The following is a 20,360-nucleotide window of genomic DNA, read 5'->3' as shown; positions in this document are numbered from 1 at the left end:
CTATGAAGCTCTTCATGGGATTTTTTTTTGTATGCTTTTTTGATGTAAAACTAGAAATAAAATGTGTTGGTATGGCTTTGATCTTTGTGACCGTGATGTTTGTATTATGAATCAGGTGTCCAGAATTTATTTTCCTATATGCTACACATGCTGTGCACTCCTTTTGTCATTCTTTTCAATTTATACGTCGGAATCTCTTCTGACAACATGGCTCAAAAGATACGAGGAAACGAGGAGGGAAATATGAAGATTGTTTCCCAGATGTCCACCCAACAAACAGGATAAAAATAATATGAAAATTTGTTTTAATTAAGTGTTGATCTGTTGCAGTATGGTTTTGGTTAAATATGAAAAAAATGAGAGTCAAAACAAATACTAACCGTGCCATGCCTCTTCTTTTTAATTCATATCAGGTTTTTTAAAAATGATTAAATACATTTAGCGAAAAAGGTAAAGCTACATAAGATTTTATTTATAGTAAAATCTTGGCAATAAGTTTATTGTTTTAATCATGAGCTGACAGTCCGATAATTTCTGAGATATCTTTGAGTCTGAGTATGCCCTATATCTGAATTTAATCCCCAGGAGGCCAAAAGGTGAAGCTGTAGGAGTGGAGAAGAATGTATCTGAGCTACCAGTTTTAGGATCCATTCAAATGTCCAAGTTAAATCTGAATTACTGATAAATCTGGGCAACTGAACTGATACCTATTGAAACTGTTACATCTGAATATCATCCATCAATCTGCATGAAAAGTGATACTTAATGTATATACACACTTCTCTGGAATATATGATCTTACTAATCAACTAATCTACCAATAATCTACATACTTATCAACATCTATATGTTAATGTCCATTTGATGTATTCACAAAGTTCAAAGTCTGATAGTATGTGGGCTTCCATAGTGTTATGGTTTGTCCAGTACAAGTTGTAAGTGACCATTACTATAAATTGGTTTGAAGTTGACCAGTTGTTTTGAAATGGTATATGGTTGTTTCTGGAAATAAAACAACTTATATATATATGTATGTTGTTTATATCTACATAGCACTGGAGCATTTGATGTCTTTTGTTTTCAAGTTTAACATCTGCAAAATGTCCAAAATATGAATATTAATGTTATTGTCCCCCGCCTTTCGAAGAAAGCAGGGGACTATTAAAATGGGTTCGTCCGTCTGTCTGTCTGTCTGTCTGTCTGTCTGTCCGTCTGTCTGTCCGTCACACTTTTTGGGACACAATAACTCTCTTCCTAATTGAGCTAGAATGTTCAAACTTGGTGTATGTGTTTATTAGGTCAATGCCTTGATGGAGTTCGAAGATGAGCATTTTCCGCTTAGGGTAAGCAGAGATAAGCAATTTGATTGGTTGATGCTTTGGGACACGATAACTCTCTTCCTAATTGGGCTAGAATGTTCAAACTTGGTGTATGTGTTGAGTAGGTCAATGCCTTGATGGAGTTCGAAGATGAGCATTTTCCGCTTAGGGTAAGCAGAGATAAGCAATTTGATTGGTTGATGCTTTGGGACACGATAACTTTAGTTCTAATTAAGTGAGATTGATGAAACTTGGTGTATAGATTTATTATATGAATACCTTAACTAAGTTCGATAATGAACATTTTTTGCTGAGGGTAAGCAGAGTGATAAGCAATTTGATTGGTAGAAACTTTGGAACACAATAACTCTCCTTCTAATTGAGGTAGAATGTTCAAACTTGGCATAGGTGTCTATTAGGTGAATGTTTAAACTTGATGTATATGTAGATGTTCATTAGGTGAATGTCTTGACTGAGTTCAATAATTAACATTTCGAGCTGAAGCTAAGCAGAGCTAATCGATTTCATTTGTCGATGGTTTGGGACAAGATAATCTTGATTCTATCTGATAGAGAGTGATGAAACTTAGTGAAAAAAATAAATGTGCGATTAATTAATATGTGTCATCTATTTATTTTGCAATTTCGGCGGGGGACATCAGCCTCACTGTTGGCTTGTTTTAGAACATTGTCTTGATTTAATGATATGAAGGGATTGGTGTGTGAAGTTTATAGTAGCTTTTTTATCTCTCAAATTCCATATACCATCTTTAAACTTAAAACTTCCAGGATACTCATCTATCAGAGAAGGTGATTATTTCATAATACACAATATAAGAAGTAGGTTCACTTTATTTGGACATGGGACACTGGAATTCTGACTAGAATGTTGTAGGTTCGAAAATTGGCATGGACCAAGAAGAACCATCAGGATTATTAAAGCCTGATCTTAATTTGTGACAAGTGTGTCTAGCTGTGTCTAGGATGAGCTGTGTAACCAATGTTCATCTGTGTACATATTAGCGTGCACATAAAAGAGCACACGAGAGTTGGAAATTAAATAAGTACAGGCCGAAATGCTTTTGTCCTGGCAAAATTCTCCTACCCCTCATTGCACTATGCACCGAGGTGTGGACGAGACATTAAATACCCCCTTCCATTTGTTTTGACGTAGTTATTTCATCTTAACACACACACACACACCTATAAAATTAGTATAAGTATTTATGGTACGTCATATAACTATTGGTCATCCAATTTACGTCAATGATGGAGTGATTTCTTAAAATATTGATAATATGTGGCTAAATATATCTGATGAGTATATAAGGGAGGGTTCAAGGGACCCTTGATATCTTTGTCTTAAGAGGTTATTTGTAATGTCTATATAGTCAAATACCATTGCCATGGACTGGCCAATATAGCCAGGAGTGGTCCCTACTGAAATCCTCTATAAAACAGCTTGAACTTGCCATCTAATTATAGTTTATCCTGTGAAGTTTGTGTGTCCACTATCGATAAAAACTTTATTACGAGTTATGGCCCTGTTATGATCCATAAAACCTGTAGACGTAATCATCATTAAAATAGTAACCTAGTCTACACAGAAACAATTTGTTCCAATTTCATTGATCTTCTATGATATTTGGTTGTGGCAGAAGGCCAGAAAGACTCAAACCTGGACAATTTCGATTTGTGAAGAGATTTGATATAAAAATCTTTTTTTATTGGGTTCAGATGTGACTTGAATTAAGAAATCACTGTCTTACTTTTTAAGGCTTTATTATTTTGGATTTTTTTAATTTTTTTTTCGATTGTGGTGTAAAACAAATTGTTAAATAATTTTATATTTAAAAGGAAGCTTTGAAATTCACTGTGAGGAGATGTGAGATAAAAAAAATGTATTGGATTATTAAGAACAAATTTGAATGAAAAAATCATTGGCATACTTTATTTTGGATTTTTATTTTATTTTATTTTTTTAAATCAATTGTGTAAAAAAAATTGTGGATTGTTAAATTCTGTTTTCAAAAGGAAGCTTGGAAATACACTAGAAAAGAATTCCCAGTGTTGAAAGATTTCTTTGATCTTGACCACTGGACAACTTTTACAATCTGTCTAAAATCCTTAATTTGTTGAATTGTCAATGTCCAGAGGAGTTATTAAGCGACCTGGAGGAAATTGATGTTGGGATGAGAAGTATCTTAGTTACCTATAAGATTAAAGACTAGATTAGTTTTGTACTGACTGTAGAGACTGTGAGTGACAGTAAAATGATATAGTATATGTATATTGGTGGGTGATATACAGTCTAAATAAAAGTGATACAGTGAGTTGCGAGTTAATAGGGGGGCAGGCTATCACTTCACAGCTTTAGATTAAAACTCACTCGACAAGTCGACCAGTCCTCACTGTTCCATGAAGTACCCTAGAGATTAGACTGGTTAACTAATCACTGATCTGAGCTGTGGCTCGAACTCACATTATTATAGGCAGTGGGATTTCATTTGACTGTAGGTGGATGGTGCAGACATCTGCTATTAGTCTGTTGTTTTAGCCAAATGTTTAGCCCGCTGAAGGTCTTCAGTTGTGTATGGGACTCATCTCACTGTATGATCTATAAACAGTGAGAAAAACTCATAAAGAAATGTTAGGTGTGGATTTCGAACAAGTTAGATGATGTACCTGAAGAAGTGCTGTCTCCGTCCCTAAAGGAATATTGTCTTTCTGGCAAACCGTTTGAATGTTTTTATCATTCATTGTGTTTTATTTATCTATTTCAACTTTCAAAGACGAAATGGAAATATAGAATCTGTGAATTTTTATATTTTTATTGTAAAGGAAAGATTTTTGTGGAGTCTTATTTAAATTTTTTCATTGTAAAAAGTCTTTAGGGAGATAATTTAGAAGAAAATTGAGTCTAAAAACACCTCCATTTAAAATATGATACCTGCAAGGCAACTTGTAAAAATATTAACAGAATGATGTGATTGTGGACGGGATCGTGAATTATGTTGAGAACTCTAGTAGAGGAGGATACGGAGATGGATAAATTTAGAAAGGAACATGGTGATTATTGTGAGACCGACGTAGAACGGTATGAAGATTGTTGTAACAATCTCGCTAGACAGCTGGAAGACATGAATCGACATTCGCTGTGCTGGGATGAATTTTTTGGTAGGCGTTTTATATTGTTCTATCTGTTTTTGATGTGTGGAATGATCTGTTTTACTTTACTTTTTTTTTTCAGTTGTTTCTAGTGAAACATTAGCATGTTTTAAATTTGTATTTATTGTTTTTTTGTCTTTCGGTAAATTTGATATCCTTCATTTTCTGGTGTTCTCAAATTTAGGAAATAATGGATTTATTGAAAGATGAAGCAGAGGAATTTTTCTTTTATGTGTACTAAACAAATATATATTTCATCAAAGTCTGTAAAGCATCTTATTTAGTGTACGTCAATTGGAAGGAATCAAGGTTTTATTGTCTATTAAAGCTTGTCAGTTTGTGTGGGAAATAGCTGTGTATGGGTTTTCTAAATTTGGATTTGACATTTATGAAATCATGATATATGTTTAAAAGGTATTGTTTATTTTTACTTACAATACAATTATCAGAATATCTGAAATTACTTTTAATTCTAATTGATTGAATTCAGGATTAGATTGTGTTAAGAAATTATTTTTCATGAGGTAGTTTTTTTTATCGTTTATCGACATATATGTTGGTACATGTCTTTTCTAATGAACTAGTTTACTTGCCATCTATTTTCAGTCTATTCCTATCTATTCATGATTGTCCATTTAAGTGTTTATATTAGGTGCTTGGGTCGTATTGTACCAGGATGAGTATAAACAGATATTTTAACAAGATGTTATATATAATAACAATAACTTACAAAATACCATTCAACCAAATATATAAATCATAATATAATGTAACAACTAGCTTTAAAATTCTGGATTTAATTCTTTTTTTTGTGTGAAACATTTTGTGGGTTATTTGAAACATTAACCTTTGTTCAGCTAGACACAGGAGGTTTGATTATTATTTAACCAAATTACATTACTGTAGCCTTCTTTAGTTACAGTGAAAAGAATTGGTCCAGTGTTTAAGTCTAGGGGGCTACCTATCGTACATCATTCTGTCAGTACCAGATCCAACCCTTGTCTATTACATACTTGTTTTACAGCTGCTCTAATACCTATACTTGTATATACATTTGTCTTTATTTGTGAATGGGTTCTGATTATGTAGACAATTATCTGAAATGTTTTGAACTGAATTATCAGTTTTCACTTTTTAGACTTTGAAATTTTAATTTCTCGAGCTGTATGTTAAAGTAGCTAAGTCTCTAACTCAATATCATCCAAAAATTTTCGCTAGAGAAAACACAAATTATTTGTCAATTTAAACCAACATTGATGTTGTGATCTTACCGGGAAAAGATGGGCTTCTGATATCCAATATTTAAGACAAAATAAACATTTTACCATTGGTACACAAATCGTGTACCATAATGCGTTTCGGTGCCATTTGTAACAAGGGACTCAAAGAACGAGGCTATATTCCACAAGTCATGTTAAACGGTTACGTCATATTCTTATCTGGAGAGCATGTGCAATAAATACTATCGGTGTAGACTTGAATAACCAGACGCTAGAAATGGGCATTCGATTGAGACTTCTGGCGTATTTCGCCGAACATAACTCATTAGAAATTATTGTAAAAACAGAAACGATTGAATGTAATTCAGTTTATATACGTTCATATTACAATATTATATGCGTTGCGACCAATTTGTGTCAATTTCTAGGTCCCAAATATTAGCGATTTGGCTCCTTTAAATTTACTTGATGAACTTTTGAAACAGAATCAAATTTCTTAAATGCCATAACAATTTGTTTTCATTCTGATAATTTGCATCATGGAAAAAAAGGAAAGGAATTTATTACTTTTAAGAATAGCATGGAGCTGATGATGAAATTTCTGATTATTACAGAAAATTGGAATCCTACTGTTCTGTCAGTAAAAATAGAGGTAGAAATCTGCAGTATTCCATAAAAGTTGTAAGGAGATAGCAAGCGATGTCCGTCTGTCAGCATCTGATAGCTTTGTACCAGATAAAAAAATCTTTTAGGACATACACTTCTACTTCTGCTCACTTGTTTCAGTTACATGCATTTCAATTCAGAAATTCTCAAGTAAATGTTTGCTGTCTTAAAATAACATATTAAATGTGTTAATATGTATGTTGTTGATGGTATCAGACCACAGACTTACAGGGGGCTGAAACTTGTGTATTTTTGATGACAGTCAGATGAGAATTAGATGAAGGAAATTTGTGGAATTCTATCTTGAACAAACATTTGATATTACATATAGATTAACAGATGCGATAATGAGCGTTGTACTGTGATGATGAAACAGTTTGGGTGGAGAACATGGTCAGACATAGTTCTTGATTAGATACATCATTATAAAAACAAGTTCCAAAGATTCCTGGAATACTTTAGGACAGGTCTGGTCTGTAGTAGATGTAGGTATATACTATAGTCTGTGAACCATGTAATGAGAGAAGAAGAAAGTTACTAGGGTTACACAGAAACATGTGCTGTCTGCCCACCAGGGGATTCCATTATAGTTCAAATAAGTCCAATAACTGACATACTTTCTAATAACTTAACTTTATTATTCTGAAATAAATCTTGATCAAATAAATCAAAATACTGAACCAACAGAATTAGTTCAAAGACGAAATGTCTGAATGTTTGGAAAAGTTATTCAAGAAAGCAAAAAGAGTTTGTTGACTTAATTTTAGAATTATGGAAGTTTTATTTCTCAATGTTTATGTTATTCTCCTAGCAATAAAATATTTCAAATGGACAAATAAATGGGTGGAGCTTCATGTTTTTTTGAAGTTCTTGTTTTCTTTAAAACATTTCAGGATTTCTTCAAAAGGTAGACAATTTTAATGTGTTTTTATAAAGAAAATAAACCTATTTTATTTGAAACACGAATGTTACAACATTGTTTTAAATGGGTCAATATAGCAGACATCTGACCAGACTGACTGGCTCATAAATATTACAAGAATAACAATGACAGTGACACATGTCATTATATAACCTACAGACTGTCACTGACATGTAACTGATTGTTGACGTAGTGTTGATTGTTTATTAAATATCAATTTATTGGGTGATTGATTGACACAAATAGTTTTAATTAGTATTTCAATTGATAGATTATTATCAGCCATTACATCCATTTATTACATCTATTACCATTGTAATTTACATGCAACTGTTACATCTCTTGTATCAGTTGTCAGCACCTATATGTTAACTCTTGTACATACTATGTCAATCATTTTGGAAATCAAAGGTCACCACATAATATTTCTTCACATACATGAAATTATATCAGATTAGGATGACATTTATTGGTTTTTATTAAATAGTACCCTAGTGAACCAAAATTTAATAAATGATGTTAAGTTGTTGAAAAATTAATAACACCATGGTCTAATATTAATTAACTTGATCAGACAGCACTGTTATAAAATGTTGCATCCTTCCTGGTTCTCAGTGTTGTGTTATATAAGGGTACCACATCCTACAACTTGATCATCACAGGGTTCCCCAGCTGTTAGACATGGCTTATTTTACATGATTATTATGTCATGATAGTATTTGATGTCTGATAATTTAATTTCAAGTTATATTACATCACAAGAGTCTTACTGACAGTCTTGTCAAAACTGGGATAATGAAACCTTATAGAAGTGTTAATTGTCTTGTGAAGAATTCAAAGTTTTTCAGAAGTTTCTGAATATTACAGAAAGGATGATTGTGGCAGTATAAAGTTACTTCATATGATATCTTTGTTGAAGAGCAATGTTGGAGTTCCTGAACAAAGATACCATCAATTCAATTAAAGTTTTTAATGGCTTTGTGTATAACGAATAGTTCAAAGTTGTTAAAAATATATTAAAACCGTTTAAATTAGGTGAAGTTTTTAATTCAACTTTGGCTGGTGTTTGGAGAATAATTTAATCTAATGTAAGTTTTTCATGAATTTAACAAAACTATTATAACGGACAGAGTTGCTTAAAGTAAATCAGGGTTTTTGAAGGTTAAAACTTGTAGAATAATTAATGGAGTTGGCAGTTGATAGCTTTGTTTGGTTGATGATGTAATGTTTAATTAGTGTTGGTTTATCTCTGTAAACTTTACCCACTGCAACCATTATAGAGATTTGTTGGGGACAGGGGTTCAAATAACTAATTAAATTGTGATAGTTAAAAGAAAATACATCTACATGTTAAACATGTTAGAAATGTTAAAGGATATTGTGATACTGGGCTTCCAGTTGACAAACCAGTGTAATCAGATGCTTGTAAGTGTTGGACAAACATTGCATGTCTGAAAACTTGTTTAAGAATATTCCTGTATTGCAATCAAGTTTATACCTGAAACTTATTTCAGGTCAATACACCTGTCATTGTATCTTTTAAAGTGTTATATTTGGTGGAATTTTTGACATTCAAATGGATGGAGTTGTTTCAGATTGTCTGGAATTATTACCACCAGGTTTTCTGTGTATTTTTTGCGTCATTGAATTAGCCCAGTTGGTGCAGAAAAGTAGGATGTTAAACACCATTTTATTCATTTATTGCTTCAACGATGGAAGAACCAAGGATTCTACAATATTTTAGGAAGTTAGCTGGTCAATTTGAAACCAAGGACTCTGTAATATGTCAGGTAGATTGCTAGCTCAATTTAAAACCAAAGACTCTGTAATATGTCAGTGAGACAGCTAGATCAATTGGAAACCGAGGTATCTACAATATTTTGGGAAAATATCAATTCTACACTATTTGTTTAAAGGAGGATATCCATAACAATTCCAAGCCATTCTACTTTGATAGCACCAGTATACCATGTATCAAAGGTATCATTATCAGAGATATTTCACCTGTAGTAATAGTTCTATACCCCTGCTGATATTATAACCTTCACCTGTTAACCTTGTCAATCATTTGTCAATCAAATCTATTTGATATATTTTTACTTATCATGTACTATGGACAGGTGTGGTGATATATAAACGACTTATCAATGCACTGAACCATCTTGTTTAAGTTGCTTTAGATTTGTAGATGAAATGAAATGTGGTTTAACGTCCTACTTTTTTTGCACCGATTGGTGAAGACAGACTTACACCATACTCTTTATTGTCCCCCGCCTTTCGAAGAAAGCAGGGGACTATTAAAATGGGTTCGTCCATCTGTCTGTCTGTCCGTCTGTCTGTCCGTCACACTTTTTGGGACACAATAACTCTCTTCCTAATTGAGCTAGAATGTTCAAACTTGGTGTATGTGTTTATTAGGTCAATGCCTTGATGGAGTTCGAAGATGAGCATTTTCCGCTTAGGGTAAGCAGAGATAAGCAATTTGATTGGTTGATGCTTTGGGACACGATAACTCTCTTCCTAATTGGGCTAGAATGTTCAAACTTGGTGTATGTGTTGATTAGGTCAATGCCTTGATGGAGTTCGAAGATGAGCATTTTCCGCTTAGGGTAAGCAGAGATAAGCAATTTGATTGGTTGATGCTTTGGGACACGATAACTTTTAATTGAGCTAGAATGTTCAAACTTGGTGTATGTGTTTATTAGGTCAATGCCTTGATGGAGTTCGAAGATGAGCATTTTCCGCTTAGGGTAAGCAGAGATAAGCAATTTGATTGGTTGATACTTTGGGGCACGATAACTCTCTTCCTAATTGAGCTAGAATGTTCAAAATTGGTGTATGTGTTGATTAGGTCAATGCCTTGATGGAGTTCGAAGATGAGCATTTTTCGCTTAGGGTAAGCAGAGATAAGCAATTTGATTAGATGAGCATTTTCCGCTTAGGGTAAGCAGAGATAAGCAATTTGATTGGTTGATACTTTGGGGCACGATAACTCTCTTCCTAATTGAGCTAGAATGTTCAAACTTGGTGTATGTGTTGATTAGGTCAATGCCTTGTTGGTTGATGCTTTAGGACAAGATAACTTTGAGAGAGAGTGATGAAACTTAAGTGTATAGTTGATAATCAGTTTGATTGCTTGATACTTTAAAAAAAATAAATGTGCGATAAATTAATGTGTCATCTATTTATTTTGGTATTTTGGCGGGGGACATCAGCCTCACTGTTGGCTTGTTTCATTTCAATCTGTACACAGATTTTTGAGTTTTTGTCCCATCCGATTAACTAGAGACTGTCTTTGCCTGGACATCCATCTGGCACCATTTACAAGGGGAAACTGTGGGTTTTTTTATTTATAAGTTTTCATAATCACCCCATGTTATAACTTGTGTTATTTGTCTTTAAAATGCAGATTTATGCTAAATGCTAGTCAGCTTGAGTTGTAAAAATCATTCGATAAGATACAAAAGCTAACAACAAAAGGTAAATGGATAGAAAGTGAATTACAATTAGAATGTTCAAGGTTCAAATACTTGTATGTGCTGTCACATGGCCGAATGGTTAGTGCGTGTGCGCTGTATCATAAGGTCTGTCATTTAGTCAACTGGCGTAGTTTCGATTCCCTTGTTGTACGTGACAAGGAGTAGGGTCGTCTGTCCAACCTCGTCGGTTTTCTCTGGGTCCTCCAGTTTCCTCCCACTGCTAAAGACCCCTACACACAAACGAGATTATTGAAATAAATTGAACCATATGTTAGTTTTGAAATGATCTAGTTTGTGTTGAGTGGATGTTAAACCTGATTTTTTTCTCTCTCTCTCTCCCTTCTGACTTGTGAGTAGGAATGTCTCCAACATGGAAAGTGTGTCTAGTCATTTTCGATGTTTACCTTAAAACCAATATCCTGTGTTTCAATTGGTAGTGAACAGATATATAATCTGGTAGTTGGATCTAATTCACCTTCCCCTTCATTGTCCACCAAGACATTACAAAAATTAAAACTGACCAAATCTTGTCTCAGATTGTCTCAAGTAACTCCATTTATTTATGTAGTTAAATTTTGTGTAGTTTGTTATATAAAGTATACCAATATTAAAGAATTTTAATATAACTGAAAATGGTTCGCTGATTATTAATCTCCCCAGCTGAAAACCGTGTCAGACCTTGTCTGGTTGAGTTCCCCCATGGTTTTCATAACCTTTATATAATCCTAACTCGTATTATCTATGTTATCATTTGTATATGGTCTACATATTATATAAGTAATTTTGTTGTTGACTGTCTTAGGGTGATATATTGTATGTTTCAACTCATGTAAAATGACACGAAACTTGAAATAATGTTTAAATATGACATGGGTTGATAACTTTCTACAGGTCCAACATCCAGACATAGTTAATATCTCATACTGACATTACACATCATTGGAATTATTTTACATAGATTTATTGTCACAGTGTCTGGTTAAATTTGTGTTTTTTGATATTTGTCTAGAAAGGTAATAATATAATTAATGGTGATTACCGGTAGTGTTCACAACTATCTGTGAGAAGATGGGTTGAAATTTGCCCACAGAATAATTTGTCTGGATAGCATGAGAGCGGAAGTTAGAGCTCCCATTTTAACTGGATCATTGCCGAAAAAAACTTGTTAGGTTTTCCAGGTGTCTAGTCATTGACCTGGTCATTCAAAAGTAAATAAAGTTAGTCTACATAAATTTGGCTTTCCATAGAGCGGGTTACATTGAGTTCGACAACCGCATTAGTTAAAATTCTAAAAGATTAAAATGTTTAAAGAATGTGGCTAAGTTAGATAAAAAAAAAATTAAGTATGTCTGCGGAACTATCTCATGATTAGCTTTATTAAAGTAAATTTCATGATTCATTGAAAAAAGATTTGTGATAACTCTATAACCACTTTCACCTCAGTGGGTGTATTTAAATTTACAATTCATGATAGGTTACAACCTCTTCTTATCTGCTGAATTGTCTTCTGCTTCAGTTGGGTTGCAGATTGTCTTAAATTAATGACATTGTCTCTACCTGAACCATGGCACAAAGATAAACATAAGAATAAAATCCGATCATTTTACTCTTGTGCATGATATAAGAGATTTTTTATGGGACTGTTTTGGAGTGTTTTTCATGTAACCATAACATCTGGCAACAAAATTTGTGTTTCCATGGAAATTTATGATTCTTAAAAAATCTAAATTATCAAATGAATTGATAACTTGTTTAAAATAAATAGAAATTTATTGCTACACCTGCACATTTGTGTCTCAGCCAAGTTTTGACATTTTCCTTTTCTCAAATTTTTGTCTTGCCAATTTGAAGTGTATATTAATATGTTTCATATACTATCACAAATACAAAATCTAAAAATGATTAAAAAAAAAAAAATATAGGTTCATGTAAAATTGAATATTCGAAAACGTTTGGGGCAGTTCTAGTTTCTTTGCTGTGTAACAATTAATTCATGTACTAAACAATGTATAAAACAAAACATAGCAAAGAAATTTATCCCCAAATTGACAGATGATTAATTTATTCAACGTTCAATAGCCTTGAGGTGCTGCAGTGATTGCATCATTAGGGCACTTAAGTTATTCAATATTCAAAAGTCTTGAGGGGCTGCATTGATTGTATCATTAGGGCACTTGACCTCAAGTTTTTCAACATTCAAAACCCTTGAGGAGCTACAGGACACTTGAACCTCACAAGCTATTCAATATCAAAAAAATGTTTTATATTAAGATACATGTTTACTGTGAAATCATGCTCATCAAATGTTAATAATTAATTGCATTGTTTATCCATGACTTCATGATTAGTAGTTCATATGGACACACCTTTTCATTCCACACCAATTGTAAATCAACATATTTATTATGGATGAAGGAAGTCATACAGATCTGTTTACGCCCTTTAAAGAGGTAATCAAAGGGGGACATAGCACAATATCAAATTCCATCCATCAATCTTGTAGAAAAGTAATTGAAAGAATTAAGGAAATTGTATCATATTTCTAAATCAAGAAATCAAATTAACCTCTAATTAAATAGGTTTTATCAACCTTTTTTGATCGCTGTTATTTTTATTCTTATATATCTATTATAGATAGTTATTATCATAAATTTAATACTGATTTTATCTAGGTCATAGATTACTCACTAATCCTCTTTCTTTTGAACTTATAAAAACTTGTGAAACTTGATTTCTCCAACTGAGTTTTATTTCATAGAAGACTAATGTTTTAGCCTAGTTATTTTTATTTGGTAGTAGATTGGTTGCTCCCTGATGGTTCTATAGAAATATTAAGAGTCAGTTTATTAGCTACAGCTAGTTTTGAATTGGAAAACAAGGATTATTTTATGAGGTGTGATAGGTGTGTCCTGTGATCTTCGACAAAACTCATTAATCTTTAATATTTCAACGATTTACATATAACCAGTTGACTATCTTATGAATATTTTATCTACATGTACAGTCTAGATTAATTATAAACCACTTCTGCAGTCGATTTCACGTTTCCAACATCAGTGTTGGTAATGATTTGCAATGGATCTGCCTAGATTTTCATACAGACAGTTTGAAATATTTTTTAATGTAGAATATTCTTATTCGAATTTGTCATAACTAATTACTCATACCAGCTAATTACTCATGCTAGCTCGTGAGTCTATGATTACTCCAGCTTCTAGAACACCTGGTACCTTTTATCTTTCATGTGTGAAAGTAAATACAGCTGGGAACAAAATGGTTTTTCATATTAATTAATGTTTATCTTGTTTATTTTCAGGTTCATCATTAGATCTAACACCAACTCTGTTGACTATTTATGATAATATAGCTGCTTCTAATGGACCCACAGAAGATGATCCATTTCAGGAAGCTAAAATCAAATCCAACAGTTTACCCGTTTCCACAGCAACAAGAGTAGGAAAAGGTAACTCTGTGACTATATGCGAGAATGGTCTGGATAAGAGACATACTATGATTAATCCTCCTGTGAGTGATGTCAGTGATAGTTTGAATGATACACGAAAACGCCCCCTTAGTATAAGTTCGATGTCTTCTGCCTCGTCTTCCTCATTGCCACGGCATCAACGGAAACGTCCCAATTTAAAGGAGTATGATCAAGCGTTGTTACGAAGTGATAGTAGTATTGTGAATGGTTCTATAAAGGATGTAAATGGTAATAATAAAATTGATGCAATGGAAGTCATGTCCGCAAGATTCGAGAAAAAGTTAAACCAAGTTGTGAAAAATGATATTTCTGGATTAAAACATCTTGAAAGTTTCTCTAAGAAGGAAAACGATGAGAAACCAAGAAATAAAGATAGAATTGAGAAATTGGACTCAAGCAAATTACGATTGAAAAGTGCCAAACCCAAACGTTCGCTCTCCGATGCTGATGCGTATGCAGTTACAACAGCATTGGAAAATCATAAATTAAGTCCTAATCCAAGTAGACACGTGGAATCTAGGAACACCTTAATGCCACCCAGTCCTCAAGGATTATGTCCAGATAGTCCACAGATGGCGCCAGATTCTCCCGATGGCTGCATGTTGTCTAAACCAGCCAATCACTATGTTAGTTATGTGCAACGTGTTGTATCGGAGATTGTAGAAACTGAAAGAACCTACGTTAAAAGTCTAGAGGACATTATACAGGTAAGATTTTCTAAATCATCAAGTAAACAAGAAATCAATTTTAAAAGTTTGAATTTATAGCTATATGATGTTTTCATTAATTTTTTGTCACAGTTTATTCCGCAAGGCCATGCTGCAATTAATACAAGCTTTACATTATATGAATTAAGCAACATTCTGTACTGAAACCATTATGTATCACTGTGTGGTCTAAGTCCTGTTCATGTCATATCATATCCTCTTGATACACAATTATGACCTTTGACATGTCATGAAGACTTTCTCTTGTGAATAAGACCCAGACATACAAACATAAAAAAGGCCTTCACACAAATTTATACAAAATTGAAAAGGAATCTATATCAAGACATAAACACAGATAAAAGTAGGAATTTCTATCAAATATATAAACATCTAATCCAGATGGTATCTCTGATAAGTAAATTGCCTAATCAAAGGTGAAGATGTTTTACTCGTCAGATGTTAACCTTTCTACATCAAGTTCCATTTTTATAGCATCTTTAGTATAAAGATCACTGGTACCTTGAAGTAGGGCTAGTGTTCTGGGATTGTAAAAATCCTGTTACATGCAGTAAACTACCTAACCATCTGGTATCTAATAGAAAGTATATGTTACATGATCTCATGATCAAATACATCACCTGTACAAATTCAGTGAGTCATTCAGGTACATGTCTAATTTCTAAATTACTTAAAATTAACAAACTTTCTTAATAACCAAGCTTGGATGTATTGAAAACTGCTGGTGCTGAACATATTGCCATTAATACAGTAATTTAATTTATAATAGAGATATAGAAATGAGTAATTGAAGCGGCTGAAAATGTCGAGCAGTACAATGGTAAATATCGTAGGTCTAATTTGATATTTGAATGCTTTATAGGTGAACAATATCATCTGAATATCTCTACAAATTCAGTAATCTTAAACAAAAGTTTTACGTTCATGTAAGAAAACTATGAATAGATGTAAGAGAGTCACGATATTAAATCTGATTGTTCTGGTTCACTGTGACCAGATGTTATAGGAGAACGAGATCTGGTGTAGTTTCATCTGTTTACAAATAGAACATCTTAGCATGAAATGGGTGTACATCTGGCACAAATAACCATCAAAATTGCGCTGGGCATTCTAACTGTTCCACATTGATCTTTTTTAATATTTCTTTGTGTGTCTCTTGTTCTGAGCCGTCTGCTGAATCATCAATGTATCTGGACTAGTATAAATCTCCGTTGAAATATTTGTTTATATCAAAACGTGTTCTGTTTGTAAATTATTTCAACAATTTATCTTTAAAAATTGTTCGTAGGAAATAAGTTTTTAGTGATACATCTGAAACATCTGTCTTATCACTCCTACTGACAAATACCAGTAGATGAAATAACGTCAATTTGATTTCTTAACATTTTGATATGATGTGCAAAGAAAAATAGTTTCATCAAAAGCCATTCTTTTCCAATAGGGGGGGGGGGGTGGATGGCCGAATGGTTAGCACGTGCGCGCTGTATCATTCATAAGGTCTGTCATTGATTTAACTGGTGTAGTTTCGATTCCCCGGTTGTACATGACAAGGAGTAGGGTCGCCTGTCCAATCTCGTGGGTTTTCTCCGGATCCTCCGATTTCCTCCCATTGCTAAAAACCCCTATGCGCAAACGAATTATTGAAATAAAATTGAACCATATGTTAGTCCCAAAATGACCTAGTTTGTGTCGAGTGGATGTTAAACCCCATTTCTCTCTCTCTCTCTTTTCCAATATTTCTGACAATATGTCCCAAAGGCACCAAAAAGCAATCATGAAATCAATTTATTCTGAAATATGAATCAATTGGAAACGAACCCCAGTGACTTTGCCAGACCTACAAATAATTACAGTACTCAAAATCAGTCATATGGAACATGGAGATAAATTGCGGACATTACTCCGAATAACTTTCCACTAATAGATACCACTTATACACCTCATGTAAATAAAACTTTGTCATTGTTGATTAAGTAAGGGTTGGATTTTCTCGGATTCCAGTCATTTCTATTCTGTTGGTCAATTAACCCAGTTCTGACCAGGTTACAATTCTACTAATATTACATTGGTTGAGATAATGGAGCAATTAGTATGTAGGTGGGGCTGTGATAATGGCAGACACTTACCGTCTGCCCTTCAGGTCTGCTTCGTTTATTTTAGCCTCTGGTCATTCAGATTTTCTTTGGAATTGAAGTAAATGTGGAAAATGAGGTCTGTGAGTGAATTAATCTTGTGATAAGAATAGAGATACTAATAATGACCACTATGGTCATTGGCTCAAGAGTTAGTTCAAGCAGAAACAATTCGAGTAATTCTTTGTGATTCATTAGTTGTCAGCGAAAAGAAAATATCTCGACTGCTCTAATTTCTAAAGTAAAGAAATTATTTTCTAGGTCAACTGAACTTGAAGTTTTTTTTTTTTTTGATGTGCTTTGTCAATATTGAAAGATTATTATTTACATTGGCTTTTAAAAGTCCACAAAACCATCTCCATTGGTGGTTGTCGTCAACTCGACTATTTTGGTTAGATAGAAATATATAATACATATAGTAGTGGTAATTATTGGTCTGCTGCTAGTGATAAAGAAATGTTTAGATTTTATTTCAAAAGAACTAGTATTTTGAGGTCCATTCTCCATTCATTGTTCAACATGTGTGATTACAGCAAGATGATTCACAGTAACATTTATATAAAATTATAATTGAATGCAACATTAACAGCAAGTCCTCACTCCTCAAGCTATGAAATAAATTTGCAGAAATTCAATAAACAATTAAGGCACCTCATTTCATTTCATTTTTTAAACCCTTCAGGCTAGTGCAAATTTTCTTAACATACTAAAAATAGTTTTCTTTTGTAAAAGAAATCACCTTAAAAACTGTAGTTGATTGTAAATTATGCTTTGGTTTGGTTTTTGCAACAGAAAAAATATCTTCTGTTGGGCATTCATAATTTTTGAAGAGATAAATGTTCGACAGACTGGAATCGGGCTGTGTTCATTGGGCTTTATTGTAATATTATCATTTAACGTAGATTGATATGATAAAGACTATAATAAATTAATAAAAATAGTGATTAGGAGGAATGTAAATACCTGTTTAATATATTAACTTATTATATAAACAACTTACTTCCTGTTAACACGTACAGGTAAATAACGGAAACCAATATACAATCTGTTCTTCATCAACAACTTCTTTCATTTATATTCTCAATTATCATCATATATTAAAAACAGGTTACCGTTGCTCTATTATATTATACATATTCCAAAGTTTAAAGCTATTCATTTTAAACATAATTCTGAAATTGGCATTTTGGCATAAAGCTTAGTCAATTATATATTACATCAACATTGGGAGATTACCTTGGTCAATAACCTGGTTTAAAATCCTTTGATGTTGGCGTATCATTATTTCAAATAATGGTACGGGCAATGTGCCAAGCGTACATAATTTATACTAGTTAATATTTTGGACCCGTGTGATATATTTCTTGAAAAGCATTAAACCACACTTATTGAAAAGCTGCAGGGCTTATAAAAAGTGTAGTATAGAAACACATCCCCCTTGATTTTGGAATGTGTCGAACCAGGCTAAACTCCCTGCTCCCTTGGCAATCAAAATTTACCTAATAACTGACTCCTGTCCCTCCTCCCATTGGCATAGTTTAAAGTTTTTCCTCTCTCCCAGACGGAAAGAAATCCAACCTTTCTTTATTGCTGTTGAACAAAAGTACCGCCCAGGCCAGATTGCCTCTCCTCCGAGCTACGATACTGCCCTTATACTCATATCCTATTAGAAATCCTGCATATGCCACTGATGCCAGTATAGAAAGATATGTTTTGGACCCTATTTTGTCAGAAATGAAATGGAGTTTAACATCCTACTGTTCTGCAACAACTGGGCATATACATGGGCATATACAGTGTGCTACGACAAGGGAATTTTCACAGACAGTGGCTGCTATGGCCTACTCTTGTTTTGAATTCCAGCTGTCAAGGGATTTTTTTTACGTGCCTTCCAATGTGTACACAGGACATCATTTTTTTTGTCCCATCCAAACAACTAGGTACAGTCCGTGCCAAGTGGTACCCCTGTCTGAAGACCTCTGGGTTAGCTTTCCAGCACCTTAATCACTGAACCTCTGTGACTCCCCTGTTTTGTCAGACTGTAAGGGCAATATGGTGTATACATATGGCATACACCTGAAACATAAGTACTTGTAATTAAATTAAACTATTTATCTCTTGTATCTATATATATTAATGGATGGAAAATCAGTGTTCAGGGTAATCACAACATGTTCAGGAAGCTCATATTCCACTAAAATAACCAATAAACCAAGCATTCACTTCAGCTAAATTAGACATCTGCATGCAAACATCATTTAATTTGAGTTTTCCTTTGCTGACATCTGATTAACTGTAATGTATGGCATCTACCAAACTCTCCAAACCTAATGATGTTTTTTTGTAGTACACTAGAAAAATGACCACCCAAACTATCGCCCAATATATGTCCACTGAACCCACACACTAAACAACCCACACGACCTCTGACCTTTTAGTGCTAGTTGTGTTTTGTTGACAGGTGCTATATATTTACATGTGATTAATAGTTAGAGGTTGTCTTCAAGGTAAAAAATGGAGGAAATATCAATCAATTTGACACACAAAGAACAAAATTGAAATAAATAATTATCTTTCATATTTAATTTCATTATTCCCTACCATGAAATGCACTGAGATACAGAAAAAGAAAGAAATATCTTATACTGTCATGTAAATTATGTTTGATCTCTGCTATAATAATTTGCATAAAACTGTTTAATATATTTTCAACTGTTGTACATATAGGAATAATTTATGGAAGATATAGATATATACCTGAACAAAACAAGTTTGGTTTAAAATTCCATATGCACTCATGCGGCCGATGGTCTGATCATCATCCTCTGATGCCATCGTGAGTGCACATTAATAAACGAATCCTTGATGTTGGAGATGGTTAATGAGTGCTTGTAATCCCTGCTATCCAAATAAATTTCCCTTCCCTAGCTTTGAATATGTCGGACATATGTGACCATACAAAAAAAATATCATAATTTGATTTGTTATATTTTCCAGGGTTATCTACAATATTTAGAGAAGTTTACAGAAGTTGATGTAGCTCGAGAAGACACTAATTGTTTATTTAGTAATATTAGAAGTATATATAATTTCAGCAAGTAAGATCAGAATTTCTTGTTTAACTTTAATTAGTGAAATATCAATTAGTAAATCATTTGTGCTGTCAAGCTTAATAAGTCAGTCTTGTGAAATATTTAAATTTGATTTCTCGATTGATCAAGTCAATTCATATCCAAATGTGTT

The 20,360-nt window shown here is 33.2% G+C and overlaps 1 protein-coding gene across 1 annotated transcript in view; it reads left to right on the top strand.

The window, feature by feature from the left end:
* Positions 1-20,360, top strand: part of LOC126821376 (pleckstrin homology domain-containing family G member 1) — a 91,402-nt gene that overhangs the window by 60,061 nt on the left and 10,981 nt on the right. Inside the window, exons 4-5 of the mRNA XM_056101030.1 lie at positions 14,090-14,964; positions 20,115-20,215. Of these exons, the coding sequence (XP_055957005.1) occupies positions 14,090-14,964; positions 20,115-20,215 (976 nt within the window). The remainder of the gene's footprint in view (positions 1-14,089; positions 14,965-20,114; positions 20,216-20,360) is intronic.

This window comes from Patella vulgata, chromosome 5 (assembly GCF_932274485.2).
Source record: "Patella vulgata chromosome 5, xgPatVulg1.2, whole genome shotgun sequence".
NCBI classification, from domain to species: Eukaryota; Metazoa; Mollusca; class Gastropoda; family Patellidae; genus Patella; species Patella vulgata.
Note: the sequence above shows the minus strand (reverse complement) of the source record. Positions and strands in the feature narration are given on the sequence as shown.